The sequence below is a fragment of the Oryza sativa genome, chromosome 6 (genome assembly GCF_034140825.1).
Source record: "Oryza sativa Japonica Group chromosome 6, ASM3414082v1".
Classification (NCBI taxonomy): Eukaryota; Viridiplantae; Streptophyta; class Magnoliopsida; order Poales; family Poaceae; genus Oryza; species Oryza sativa.
In genome coordinates, this window is record NC_089040.1 from 28593904 (window position 1) to 28607711 (window position 13808).

The window sequence follows — 13808 nt, forward strand, 5'->3', positions numbered from 1 at the left end:
CATTTTCGTAGCCAGTGGGGTTTTCCTCCGATGGCTTGTAGTGTCGTGGCTGCTGGACTCACGGCTCACGCAAGATTGGACTGCTTGGAATCCTGGAGATGTGAAGGCGACACACTGGTCAGAGCATGGCAATATGACATACTAAGTTGCTGCCAACATTAGTTATTGGGTAAACAAAGCCAGAGCCGTCCATTTCCCTTGCACGACCTGCCGACTGAATTTTTTTCCTCGTCGAATTTACACATAGTGTAGAATTTTCTTCTATGATGATATACTAATGATTATTCTCTATCTGTAAGGAATACGATTACACAGGCAAAACTCTGTAGCCAAGATGCAGAATGGTAAAGAATTACAAGCACATGTCAAACTGTCAACCACTCGTCGGCAGGATCAGTTTGCTCAGGATGTGGGAAAACGGTGGAGGGATGGATGCACACGATGTTACAGGGCGTGAACAAACCAAGGCAACCTTTGTGTTTCACTAATCTGATGACGAGATGCGCCGGATCTTGCAGACCAGATGGGCGGTGGGGAGGTCGAGCTGGCTGCCGCCGTCAGACTTGATGAGGTCGCGGACCTGGTCTCTCGGGGTGGAGATGCAGGTGTGGAAGGTGGCGAGGAAGGGTGGGATCGGCATGGACAGCGCCGAGAGGACGTTGCTCAGGTACTCTATGTCCGCCGCCAGCTGCTGCGCGCCTCGGTCGGTGATGTAATGGATCCCTCGCAGCTGCTCCATGAACAGCGCGGTGGCGCCTTCCGCGACCTGGTTCATCATGGAAACAGAGATCAGAGACAGTTCTAGATTAATTCATCAAAAGATTTGGGTTCGGTGTTTATGTTGTGGTCAGATTATTGGGGTTTTATGTAATGTTGTATTCAGTTGCAATGCATGTAGTTCTAAATGGTCAACTCTTCTGTACGGAATTTGCGAAAGTCGCAGTGTGAAGTATGAATGGTTTTGTCGATGGTATGTTGCGAATGTACACAGCATGATGAAAAAAAATGCTTTGAATATATTACCTTAAATATCCATTCAGTAGCAAAGAACTGAGCCTCCTCGTTGCCAGCCTCACCGCCTGAGATACCTTCTGCAAGTGGCTCCAACTGCTGGGGTAAAGTTAGGAGATACTCCCCAACACTGGTCACATATGCCTGCGGGTAGGCACTGAAGCTTGGAAGGGGAAGGCCACCTGGTTCCTCCACCGATGACCAAATTGGGAGGCGAGCAACCTCATTGAGACGCTGTCGGACTTTAGATATGAGCACGTCATAGACGAGTTCATTTACTGTGTCTGAGAAGGCCGCAACTCTTTGTGATGTCAGAGGTAGAGCATGGAACCTTGGATCTTTTGACTGTATAACAGAAATGTTATCTTTAAATTAGCCATGAAGACAAACAAAGAGTTACTTGTGATACTTGGGAAATTATAGGTCAAAAAATAGGTTCTATGCCACATATGAGTAGCTTAAAAAAATGCATAATAGAAAAGGAAAGCTAAAAAAGATCTCCGAATTTCCTATAAAACCAGATAATCTAGCTTAATACTACCACCTAAGTTTGCAATCAGGCTGTTCAAACAAATCAGAGAAACATGTGATAACTCTAGTGTTGTGACACTAGCAAGATAATTTAAAAATATATAACTTGCCTGTTCTAGTACAGTGAAGAGCTTCTTAGACTTGTCTGGTAGATCGGTGAGGCGAATAGCTGCAATATCAAGTGCTGCCCTCCCTGTGATAGGCACTTCTGCATTCTCATCACCATTTGCTGCAGTTGATTTATCTAGGCTAGAACCAAAACCAGAAATAGAAAAGTTGGTTCCAATCCTGGCAAGAGTAGCCCTTAAAGAAGCTTCAAAAACTGAGGTTCTGCTAGTTAGGCAATCAGCAACTGTAAGAATCTGCAAAGCACCCTGGACAATAGACCATTCTTCCTCTTCAGAGACATCGACCAATCGTTGTGCTTCTTTTTTCTCTAGTCCTGCTTCCTTTTTAGAGGAATCACTATGTGCAGTATTATCCACCCCACATACAATCCTAAGGGATTTTAAAGTTTCTTGTAGGTTTGATATGTACTGCAGCATAATGTCATCTAGAGCCAATACCAGTTCATCTGCCTCTGAACCACCAGTAAGACTAATGCATCTCTCGACAGCTGCTTCAAGAAGCACTATAATTTGTGGGATGGATTCCTCCATTCTACGAACAGTTTCACTCAGCTCTATACCCTGTGCACCCACACCACGAGCAATGGCCCCACGGATATCTATACCAGCCATCTCAGCAGAAAGTAAAGCACGCTCCATTTGCCCATACCTACATAGCATGAAACACCACTGGCTGAGTACTACAGCAATAGCAACAAAAAAAATCTCACCAATGCAGTTAACTGCATGCAACAGAATTTTTCACAAGTTTTTTTTTTACCTTGCTTTAAAAGTCTCATATGGGGAATAAATAGCTTTCAATGTATTCAGCAGAACTAAAAGATCTGACTCTGAAAATAAATGTTGGATGTTCCGAGCAAAAGTGCCCGTCATGTTGTGCAGGTCGATCAGTGCTCCAAGATGCTTATTCTGCAATTTGGTACTTTTTGGCAAGTCACCTGATAAAACATCTAGTATACCTGGGTACAGAGGACATAAAATCAATTTATTGTTACGAAAGAAGTACGCATATGTGGCAAACAAGTAATATCCTTTTTTAATTGAACAGAGAAAAATAAAACATGTAATTCAATCATGAAATTAGTATAGACATACAAAAATGAAATAATACGAGAAGTTTATGCATTACCTTTTGCAACAGATCTAGTTTCAGGAACAGCATCTCCAGTTGCTAGGTTGACACGAGAGACAAAACTTGAATTCAACTCACTCATGGTTTCAACAAGTACTTTTGGGACTAGTGATTTGTATTCTTCAGGGAAAGCAGTCAGGCACCTTCAGCATTAGCATTGTAGAACATCCATTAATTTTTGGTGGAGCAAAAATATTGTCCGAATGCAGCTAAAAGATGCTGCCAAAAACTGGCTTCTGTTTACAAGGGCAAACATTGCTGATTCAGAACAAAAGACAACAGGGTACAATGAACATACCACTTCCATTCTTGTTCAAGGTAAAGTAGTGTCTCATCATAGAAATTTGGAAGCCAGCTAGCAAATGAGAGACTGTTTATGCTTTCTCCACCATACTTCTCCATCTCTACCCGCTTAGCTCTCTGTTTTAGATCAAAATCTTCCCAAAGTTTCTTTAGAGGCTTGACATGGATCTTAGTATATTGCACCTCCAGTGACTTGAATCTGCCAATACGTATCAGTATTCCACGAAGATCTTGCACAGCATCGACCTTCCAACCAAAATTTGTAGGCTTTAGATGAAATAGAGATGCCTGTACTACTGTTTAACAAATATAAATGAGATTAGTAAGAAAAACCTTGCGGTTAGAAAGTGCATCCACCAAACGAGGTTGAACCATGTCATCTAGCCGTTCTTCCAATACTTCAAGCTGCTTTCTCACATTAGCGAACTCCGCAACCTGAAAGCAACTTTTATATAAGCAAAACAAATAGCTTCTGCATATAAACTCAGTGTACTGTGCATGTTTGTGTGAGAGAGTACAATACCTCACCAACTGCCGACAAGCAATGTCTCATGGTTGCCAGGGTTTCTGCAGCTTTTGGAAGATCACCACTAGAAAATACATCCTCAACACTTTGGCTCAACTGAGCTAGTCCAGCCGCATCCTGGCATTCCGACCAACAAGCTGTTAAATCTATTAAAAGATAACCTACCACTGTGAGTGAAGCATTTACTTCAGTAACATGCACCATAGTCCACATACAACTTACCTGTAATGTTGCATACGCCGCTTCCATTCGTTGTTTCACAGTATCAATTCGTGCTAGTGCAGTTATTGACTCTGCAGATGAACCCTCAGCCTGATTGAAGAAATCATCATCATCAGTAATACAGAATTTATGAAATGTAGATGGGACTGAATACCTAGTTAGTTGATCATACATGCATATGTATGTCATATTTCATTCATTAACACCCAGTATTCAGCATTGGCCGTTACAAAGAAGGAATCACTCAGTACCCAAAAAAAAAAGTTCTAGTGCTAGCAAATTCATTCCAGTGTATTCTACAAAATGTCAAGCTAAATGTTATGAGAAGATAACGCTACACGTAACAAGAAGTACATGCTACAGGAGAAAATGTTTTGCTTGTGATTTGATGTAGCATCCTGACCTATCACCTATATGAACTAAATGATATAAGTGACGGTATCCCATTATAATAGACTATAGGCATAGTTTTATGGGCATCACTGAACTGCTGGATTTGAATGTCCTCTACAGCATACTCAAAGTTTACATGCACATAACTGCATTGCATAAGTACACAGCATTATAACATCCCGACACATGCAAGGATTTTGCCAACAGAGCTCCAGCTTGGTTTTGCCAAGCCCACGCAAATTCTGACTTCAGTTTCAGTTAACAGAGATGATCAAATTAACATATCATTTGATAAAAGCGTACAGCGATAAAATTGACATGACTAAATACAGTTCTAGTTGTACGCACTGTTCAATGCAAAGCGTACAAGGATAAAATTGACATGACCAAATACAGTACGTGAGATCCAGATCCAAGTGAAAAAACGGGGGGTACTAAAAGCGGCCAGAGGCTGAATCATACGCATAAATGAATCAAACTAAAACCTATTGTGCCAAATTGGTTCAACATTTGCTCATTCGCACCAACTATTATCGCAAGTTCGTAATCCTCCAAAATGATCTGGGTTTCGCGTGATACACGTACAATTGTGCACGAGTGAACTGTGAGATCCAGATCCAACTAGCAGGCGAGCGGGGGCGCACCTGGGAGAGCGACTGGAGGACGGAGGCGAGATGGGACCGGAGCGAGACGGCGTCGTCGCGGAGGCGGAGCGCGTCGCGGCAGGCGAGCGGGACGCGGCGGAGCGCGTCGGCGCTGTCCCGCTCGAGCGCGGCCGCGGCGTCGTCGGCGGCCGAGCGGAGGCGCTCCTCGGCGTCGGCGAGGAAGCGGTCGAGCGGCTCCGACGGGTGGCGCGCGTCCAGCGCCGCGTTGATCCACCGCTTCGGGTCGAACCCCTCCGCCCCGAACTCCGACGCGTCCACCACCACCATTTTCCGCCTCCCCTCCCACTCGCTGCGCCTCCTCCTCCGCCGCCGCCGCCGCCGCGGCTCGCCGTGGACTTGGGCGAGGGAGACGAGGAGGGGTGGCTTTGAGTTCGCTGGATTGCTACTAGTCCTTTTGCTAGGTGGGAGAGTCTTCCGTCTCCGCGGCTACTCGTAGCTAACGGCCGCCATGGGAGGGATCACCTCGGTGGAGTTCGGAGGGGGAAACGCCTGCCAAAATGGCGTGTTCTCTTGTGGGAGACGGAGTGTATTTTACAGCGGTTTTTCCTCCAAAATTTATGTCTTGTTGTTTCCAGCCATCATGTTTTTATTAGTATCAACCAAAATATAATTTATATGTAAAACTTTTAGATCAGTTCTAATTAACTTAAAAATAAGCGGCTCTATTTAATGAGCATTTTCGGCTGTTGCTTTTGTGACTGCACCATGATCGACACGAATAGTGCCGCACTCACTGTGCGTAGCTACAACTGCAACCATTGTAGCCGGCCAGAAGAACGCTCCCTATAGCCTTAGTTATGGCTGCAAGCAGCGGCATTACACCCTTAACAACAAAAAAATATAAGTTAATACAACCATAGCCATTAGCAGTGAACCCGCTAAGAAAATTACCGATGGTCCTTATGCTCATCTAACTTATGAAGCAACCTTCTCATGTGTTCGATTTAACTTAGTAAGGGTGTCCCACATGGTATAAATACATAACTTATAACTGTAAAAAAAAAATCACCAGTATTCAATGACCTCTGTTGACCCTTACTAGGTACTCCCTCCATTCCATGAAAAAACGAATCTAGAATAGGATATGATATTTTATGTCCAAATTCATAGTCTTAAGATGTGTCGCATCCGGTACTAGGTTGTTTTTTATGGGATGGAGGGGTACGCCGCTAACAGCCATGAATTCCGAATAGGAACATGCTGAATTCGGGAAAAAAAAAAACAATCTTGGAAGTGGTTAATATTCCGTAGAAAATAAATGTGATGGAATATGATTTTAGGGTAGAGTTTTACATTTCTACTTTTATCAGCTTAAAGAAAATGATGAAAATGACACCTAGAATAATTTAAAATGAAGTTTAAAAATTTCAATTTTTAACTGCAACCTGTAAACCAAAGAGCAAATGATGAGGGTAGAAATGAAGATGCACTTCAGTTTCAGATAAAATGAAAATGCATATCAATTCAGTATTCGGATACAAACAGGTGCCAAGAAGGTCGAAAATGTACATTGGGGATGGGTTGTACAACAGCAGCTATAGAACCATAGCGCAATCAATACCAGCTGCAAACTCAAACGAACTTAGATGAACACATATCTCGACTAGGTCATAGCTTTGAAGATAGTCCACAACTTCAGAGCTCACATTTCACAACAGTGGGGCGCCCTAGAGACTACACCCGAGTGCCCCACTGGTTTATTGTATTATTACCTCAAATCAGTCAACAGTATCTTTAAGCATTACATGATCACACATATTTACATACATGTATACAAAGATGTACACATACAAAAACATTTCGAGCCATGCCCCACCCCGAGGGAAAAAGAATTGCTGAGCACACAAAACTGGCTATCTACATGAACATGATTGATGAGCAAAACTAGCCTAGGGTTAGAGCATTATTGGAAGCTATACAGATGCCACGGCCACAACACGTGCTAGCGTTGGTAAACTGCCGGATCAGCCGTCCACAACTCCAGTACAAAGAGAACACAAGAACGTCTTGTGGAAACAACTGAAGCTTCGTCCGCATACAAGCAGTTCTCCCTCACTCACTTGTTACCCTGGAGTACGAAAAGTTGCTTCAGCAAGATGGGATAAAATCAGATTACAAGCACCTAGAAAACGAGAGTAACTGAAGTATTACATGAACGGGAGATGGCAACTCTGTGGAGATCCAAGATTTTCCATGCCTTCAGACTTAATTGGGTCCCCACCAGAATTACATGATGACAGCAAGCTCAGCTGCAATCAGGTAGAGTCAAAATGTCAGGACATTGCACTATAACAAATCGAAGTCAAATGCAAGTGTTGTGTAGAACATAAAATATGCCCTTATTGACATAGCTAATGCATTTCATATCTGTAGAAACTATATACCACGAAACCATGATAATAATATCCTATTTAGTTATTCAGGAAAAAGAAAAGTTCCGTATAAAGTTTCTATGGCTGTTGTAGCCAGCCCAATCAGGATCAAATCCTGCAAAGTAAGTTTGAGAGGACATGGATGCGGTCAACTTGACACTAGATATCCAGAAGAACACAGGTGGATGAGAGTAAGCATGTGGTAGGCAACTAATGCAATCTGATCACAGTAATCATGAAAGTAGCCAGTCAATTGTTTGTTATTTAAAACATTATTAGCTACCCCAAACTTCGAACACAAATTCAGCTAACAAGAACCCTAACCACAATAACTAGCCAAAATGGCAAACCTTAACGCTAGTACAGTTCAAACTCTAAATTACTCATAACATGTTTAGATAGCTACAAGATGCATAATATCAGTGGAGAACAAATACAAAAACAGAACAACTTACATGTGCCGCAAAGTTGGGGCTAGTTAAGTTCATGGACAGATTTCTCATCAGCAGTAGTACCTGTCAATTTGTCAGATCAACCAGTGTTCATTGCAAGTGAAATAAAATAGTTATGTGAAGAAAAACTAGAAGTAACAATGGTACGGTTGTCCATAAAATAGAAGAACATGAATTGATCGAAACCAATGCAGTAGAATGGTGAGACAACCTATATATATATTGATACAATGAATTCCTACTGTGTTTAGCATAAAATATACGAATAACTTCTTTCAAATGTGGAAAGTTGCAGCAGATGATTTTTTAGTTAAGGGTAAGAGCTATGAATGGAAGAGAATGCAAAGTCTTATTTTGGCCTTACTGAACAAAGAAAGGCTTCTAAGAACAACAATAGTGAAGTGAAATGTTAGTATCACTGAAACTTTTACAGCTGTTCTACAACTGGGGCCCCATAAATGCACATCTGTCTAACATTTCCGCTACTTCAAAATTAAGAATATCTGTGTTGGGAAAAGGATACGATATAATCATAGAACATTCAGAAACTATATCTCAAATCTCAAGAAACATACCGTTTCAACATCAATTGGATCCATCGCCTTTAAAGTCTGCAAATGCCCACTAGTATCTGGATCAAATATGCTTCCCAGAAAGCTGTATACTTGTGCAAAATCTGGCATAGCTGCATGTGTAACCAGAGAGGAACAAAATTATAAGAATATAGTGGAATAAAGCACTGAAGCCTACCTCAAGGAATATTTAACAATTTAAATATGATATAATATTTCACAATAAGTAAGTCAAGGACTTGTTGCATGACAAAATAACATTTTCAAATTTCAATACACGTGAAACTATACGTATGTGAATAGTCAGGCCTCAAAGGTAGATGATTACTTGCAACCATGCAAACAACATGAGAAACTTAGTTTCCATTGACTATAGAAGACTAGTCTAAACCCCCCCATCAGGGATCATCAATTATGAAATGTGATGCCTTTGTGGAACCAAATCATTAACTAAGTTCCAACACCGTTGGTCCAACATACAAACTAAGCTGTTGATCAACATGCATTTGCCAAGATAGGTCTGCAAACCGTATACTAAATAAAGGAAACTCACCACGTAGTGGTCGAAGCATATTTTCTTGTTCAACTGCTTCAGAAGTTGGCCAAGTAGTAGAAGGACTCTCTATGCTACTAGAGCAGTTATTTGTAGCAACAGCACCTGTACCTGCCAAATTTAGTTCGTCAATGGCATTTGTTGGATTTTTCTCATTAATTTTGGACAGAGGTTTATGAGCATAGTAGGTAAACATACCTTGCGTGCGACTTGCACTTAAAGGTTGAGCAATAGAATTGTCCCAGGAGGGTACTACAGCACTGGCATTTGTATTTCTGATGACAGGAGATGTATCCATGGACATAACACAACCTTGCTCCCCCAGAGGAGGGGGTTGTGATATAGCAGCTGGCGAAACTGCACAAGCTAAATAATTCCGATTACTACTTCCCAACTAGAAATAGTTGATGGCAAAAAATATTACAAGACTGAGGCTGCTGAGCAGTACAAACCATTTTTAGAGGCCTTCTGTGGATATGGATGAGCTGCCTTCCGCTTTGGCCTGGGTGGAGGCAGATGTTCACCTGTACCATTTTTCTGAACCTTCAAAAAGTATTTTTGTGCATGGCTCCTTATCTGTCAAAAGAACAGCTTTTTAGATTTTGCAGAGAGAAACCAAAATGGTGTAGGAGCATTTCATTTTAATTGGCACAAAAAAAACATCTTTTAAACTTGTAGGATACTAATATGCATTTTGAACTTCCAGAATATGGTCATACTCCCAACCGTTCAGCATAGGGTAGTTGTGCCTGCTAATGAGCACTTACTATATTTCAAGTTTGCAAATGTAATTTAACTTCGCGCTCGAGAAGTGTAATCCAAGTTGATTTGACTTGAAACTATATTTGAACTAGGTGCATAGATTACAGTTGCACAGAAATGCCTGTTTCTTTTTAAAAAAAGAAGGAAAGTGAAATTCCAAGGCTTCAAGCATAGCGCTTCAATTTTCATATCAGGCATAAGATTCTATAAGTCAATAAAATGACAACAATTAACAGACAGAATACAATGGTGTGTTTCAAATAATATGTGGCGTGCATAAATTTCAAATGATGTGTGACACTGCCAACCAGATACATATAGAACGCCTCAAATCAAACATCAACACGCCACTCCAAAGGCTAGCAGAGAAGAATGAAAACGTTAACTTGAAAGGTAGCTATGAACCATACCTGTATCACAGTTTTTGAGCCAACGTATGCTTCAATCTTTTTCCAATCACGATCGAACCTAAATCAAACAAAAGAAAAGGAAGCACATTTAAGAGGTGTGTACACAACATTGACCACCCTAATTACAATTAATCAACAAGAAAATTTTAGCGATCAAATAAATTATACAGAAAAGTCACCCTAACAGCCATGTGTATGATATGTAGCTAGTTAAGTTCGAAAAGTTTAGCAGTAACCAGCAACATTAAGAGATATAAGTCTTATAAAATAAACAGGCCCACGTTAATTCAAATTACAAGTTCAATAAGATTACCACTACTGTTGTATGTTCCCACACTGTCAATATCTGTCAATCCTCTAATAATAATGTTAGATCTCAAAGGTTAATAGTGATAACAAACCAGCACATCCACATTTTAGAACTATTTTTTCTCTGAATTATTCCAAGATGCACCCTTTACCGTGTCCAATCCTACCATGCAGAAACAACCAACAAGAGACATTAACAGAAACCTTTCTACTGAAAACATCTCGATCCAACCTATCCCCACTACTGTCATGTTTTCCTTTGGTTAGCCTATAGAGATCAGCCTAGTGCAAAGGAAAACTGGTCTGAATGAATACCCACACTGTCCAGCGTTTCAAATAACTGGTTACATAATAGTAATACTAAGATGCAAGACTGCTGGAAGCCTATGGCACAAACTTGGTATGCTCGAGAAAGCTAACAGTTCAGGTAACCTATTAGAATTCCTGACAAGTATGATATTGGAAGTTCAAAGCTTGCAACAACTCTGGCCAATCTGCTTCACATAAAGGACTGTTTCAGGATGAAAACTGTTATCTGTCGCCTGCTAACAAAAATCATCAAGTGATCCCTTGCATTTGGATCTATCGAGCAAAACAACCACACTATATGCTTATTAACAGGTGGGTATTCTAACATTTGATATCATTGCATATTGCTCTTTCCCTTATTTATAACCTTTTCAATTTCTGTACAGGTTGTACCACCTATATCCCTTTATTTCTTTTTTGGTTTAGCCCTACATGGCATTTTGTAGCACATTTTAACTTCCATTAATACAATGTTTATCAGGTAGAGCGACCTCTATCATCCCACATAAAAAAGGAAGCAATGAAATGCTTGTTTTAAACTACCATCAGATGCTAATTGAGTTCAGGAAAAATAAATATTGTAACCCTAACATGCAGGAAATTCTATAACCACTGGTACATTTAGATAATACCAACAGCACTCTTCCCAACATTAAACCCAGCAACTTGGTTCACAAATCCAAGGATCAGAATATCATAAACCTCCCTACTCCTACAGCTACAACGAGATTGTACTTCCTCCGTCCAAAAATAAACCAACTTTTGTAAATGAATATAGACATAGCCTATGTCCATATTCACATACAAAAGTTGGTTCATTTTCGGACGGAGGGAGTAGACATGAAAGAAGCACGCCTGTCAAGCTACTGGCCCCTACTGAACGCATGGATTCTAGCACCGTAATTCAGTTAAAAGATCAATCGAAAATCAAAACATCATAGTCTACCCAAAATGTGAGACCTAGAAGGTAGTGCCTCCCAACCACGACTGCTCAGCTCAACAGATTCGACCACCCAATTCGACCCAGCAGGCTAAACCTATCCTCAATTGAATACCTCCTCCAAAAAAAGCCGTCTTTCAAACTACCCAGGGTTAGCATTCGCAGGAGGAGCAGATGCACAATCGCATCCAAACTCCACAACGACACAGACGCCACCATACAAGATTAAAAAAAAAAAGCAGCACGAAAGCCGCCAAACTATCCCCAACCACGGGGGGCGCGCCGCGCGCGCGCAGAGATAAGAGGGAGAGCGAGAGACGGGGGCAGAATTGGGGGCACTCACAGCTGCAGCGCCTCGAGGAACTTGTCGTGCTCGGGCTCCGTCCAGCTCTCCCTCGACTTGGTGATGGTGTACGGCTTCCTCACCTTCCTCGCCTCCTCCCCCACCGCCGCCGCCGGTGCAGGCACGGCCATCGGCGGCTGCAGCGGCGCAGCCACCACCTGCTTCTCCTTCTCCTTCCCTCCTCCTCCCCCTCCCCCATCCCCACCTCCCCCGCCGCCCGCGACGGCGGCGGCGGCGGAGACGACGGAGGCATCGATCGGATTGGGCGTCGCGCTCATCGAAACCATCAGCCGGGGTCTCTCTCGCGCGCGCAGGATTCGCCGCGGCCGCGAGCTAGGGTTTGGGTGCTTGTGCTGCTGGTGTGCGTGCGTGTCGATGCGGGGGACGAAGCGAAGAGAAAATAAGAATGCGAAACGCGACGCTGTGCTGTGCGCGATGTGGATGTTTCTTTATACTTCGGGGCGCTTCGTTGCTGGCCACAAGAGGGGGGTGAGGCTGACGTGGAGGGCCCACGTGTCAGTAGAGAGAGGGGTGGAGTTGGTTGGGTTTGGGTTGGGTTTTGTGCAGGTCTGGCACGTCCCACGTAGTGTCACACGGAATGATTTGTTTGTGCTGCTGCGGTGGAACGTGTCCTGTGTGGTACAGTGCAGGTTGGTTGACTACTCTGTGTAGCGTTTTTTCTCTTCCCTCGGAGGCAGGCCTGGGTTGTTCATGGGCCGGCCAAAACAAGGCCATAATTGGGCCTAAATTTTGGGCCCAAAACTAAACAACATGCAAGATTGGTTGAAGTCTGAGAAGTTTGTGAGAAATGCGGCGCCATCGTTTTTGCTTATCATGGGAATAAGCCAAATGGCATATTTGTAAACGGAAAATAATTTGTGAATATTTTTTTATATGTGTATTCTTAGTGATCTAAAAGCAAAGGCTGGAAAATAAACTTCGACAAAACAACTCCAAATTTAAGTTGAAAATTTTATTTTTGGCTAATAAGTATAAGCATAAGCGAAAAGATAATGCCGATGATTTTTCTACGTGACCCTCTTTTGTATTGCTTCAAGTTTGTGAGATTCTTACTATGAATGAATTTATATATGAAATAAAAGTTATTTTTATCTATGATATAAACAAAATGTCTCGTCTCTAACAAAACAAATGTCTCAATTACTTTGATCTACCATCGGCTCAACTTTTAAGGATTTCTAGCGTTAACGTTCTCTTTGTTTAAACTTATAATCCAAAGCAAAAAAATAGGTTTTTCGTTTGGCTTTTCAAAGTTATAACTTATAAGTCACTCTTACACTATTAAGCCACAAACTAAATTGGAGAAGTTTTTTTTAATGTAAAGTAGATGTATAACTTCACCCTTAAACTTAAAACTTTATCCACCGACTTATAGATCATTGAAAAAAAGACTTAAAAGCCTAAAAAAAAGGCCATAAGAAAATCCAACTAAAAATAAGCGAGTTAAAGTTATGTCAAACAAAACACGCTATCTCTGTGTGGAGTAGCACTAGTACAGATAGCTTACAAGTTAGTAATCTGTAATTCACCATTATTTTCTCTTCAAACTGTCAACAAAACACGCAGCCTCTGTTCAATTCAGAACTACTCCGTATAAGCTGGTACAAAACTGGGTCTCGATTGCCTGCGAGTAGTAACTTTTTCCTATTTCCAGAAGTTTGGCATATAGTAGAAAGTTGCTGTCGGTCACCCGCACCGTCCTCTACTCCTCTCAACGTCAGATACTAAGATTAGGCCCCGTTTACTTCGCGAAATGAAAATTTTTGGGTGTCACATCGGATGTTTGACCGGATATCGAAAGGGATTTTCGGACATGAATAAAAAAACTAATTTCATAACTCACATGGAAACCGT

The 13808-nt window shown here is 41.8% G+C and overlaps 2 protein-coding genes across 5 annotated transcripts; both read right to left on the minus strand.

The window, feature by feature from the left end:
• Positions 1-134: 134 nt before the first annotated feature.
• On the minus strand, positions 135-5413 carry LOC4341798 (conserved oligomeric Golgi complex subunit 7). Its single transcript, XM_015787566.3, has 10 exons — positions 4891-5413; positions 3854-3943; positions 3629-3748; positions 3439-3540; positions 3101-3351; positions 2800-2945; positions 2431-2629; positions 1653-2319; positions 1024-1356; positions 135-766 (listed from the first exon to the last, which is right to left on the minus strand). The coding sequence occupies exons 1-10, from the start codon at positions 5176-5178 to the stop codon at positions 485-487; spliced, it is 2478 nt and encodes an 825-aa protein (XP_015643052.1). The 5' UTR covers positions 5179-5413; the 3' UTR covers positions 135-484.
• A 1145-nt stretch (positions 5414-6558) lies between these two features.
• LOC4341799 (protein REVEILLE 6) lies at positions 6559-12353 on the minus strand. 4 transcript variants are annotated; one of them, XM_026026128.2, is made up of 9 exons: positions 11934-12353; positions 10033-10090; positions 9313-9436; positions 9059-9217; positions 8861-8965; positions 8311-8420; positions 7739-7798; positions 7063-7160; positions 6559-6979 (listed from the first exon to the last, which is right to left on the minus strand). In XM_026026128.2, exons 1-9 carry the CDS (start codon positions 12218-12220, stop codon positions 6964-6966), a joined length of 1017 nt encoding a protein of 338 aa, XP_025881913.1. In that variant the 5' UTR covers positions 12221-12353; the 3' UTR covers positions 6559-6963. The 4 variants fall into 4 exon arrangements, with proteins under 4 accessions (XP_025881913.1, XP_015643725.1, XP_025881912.1 ...); XM_015788239.3 differs by having other exon boundaries at positions 8861-8971; XM_026026127.2 differs by having other exon boundaries at positions 9059-9226.
• Positions 12354-13808: the final 1455 nt, after the last annotated feature.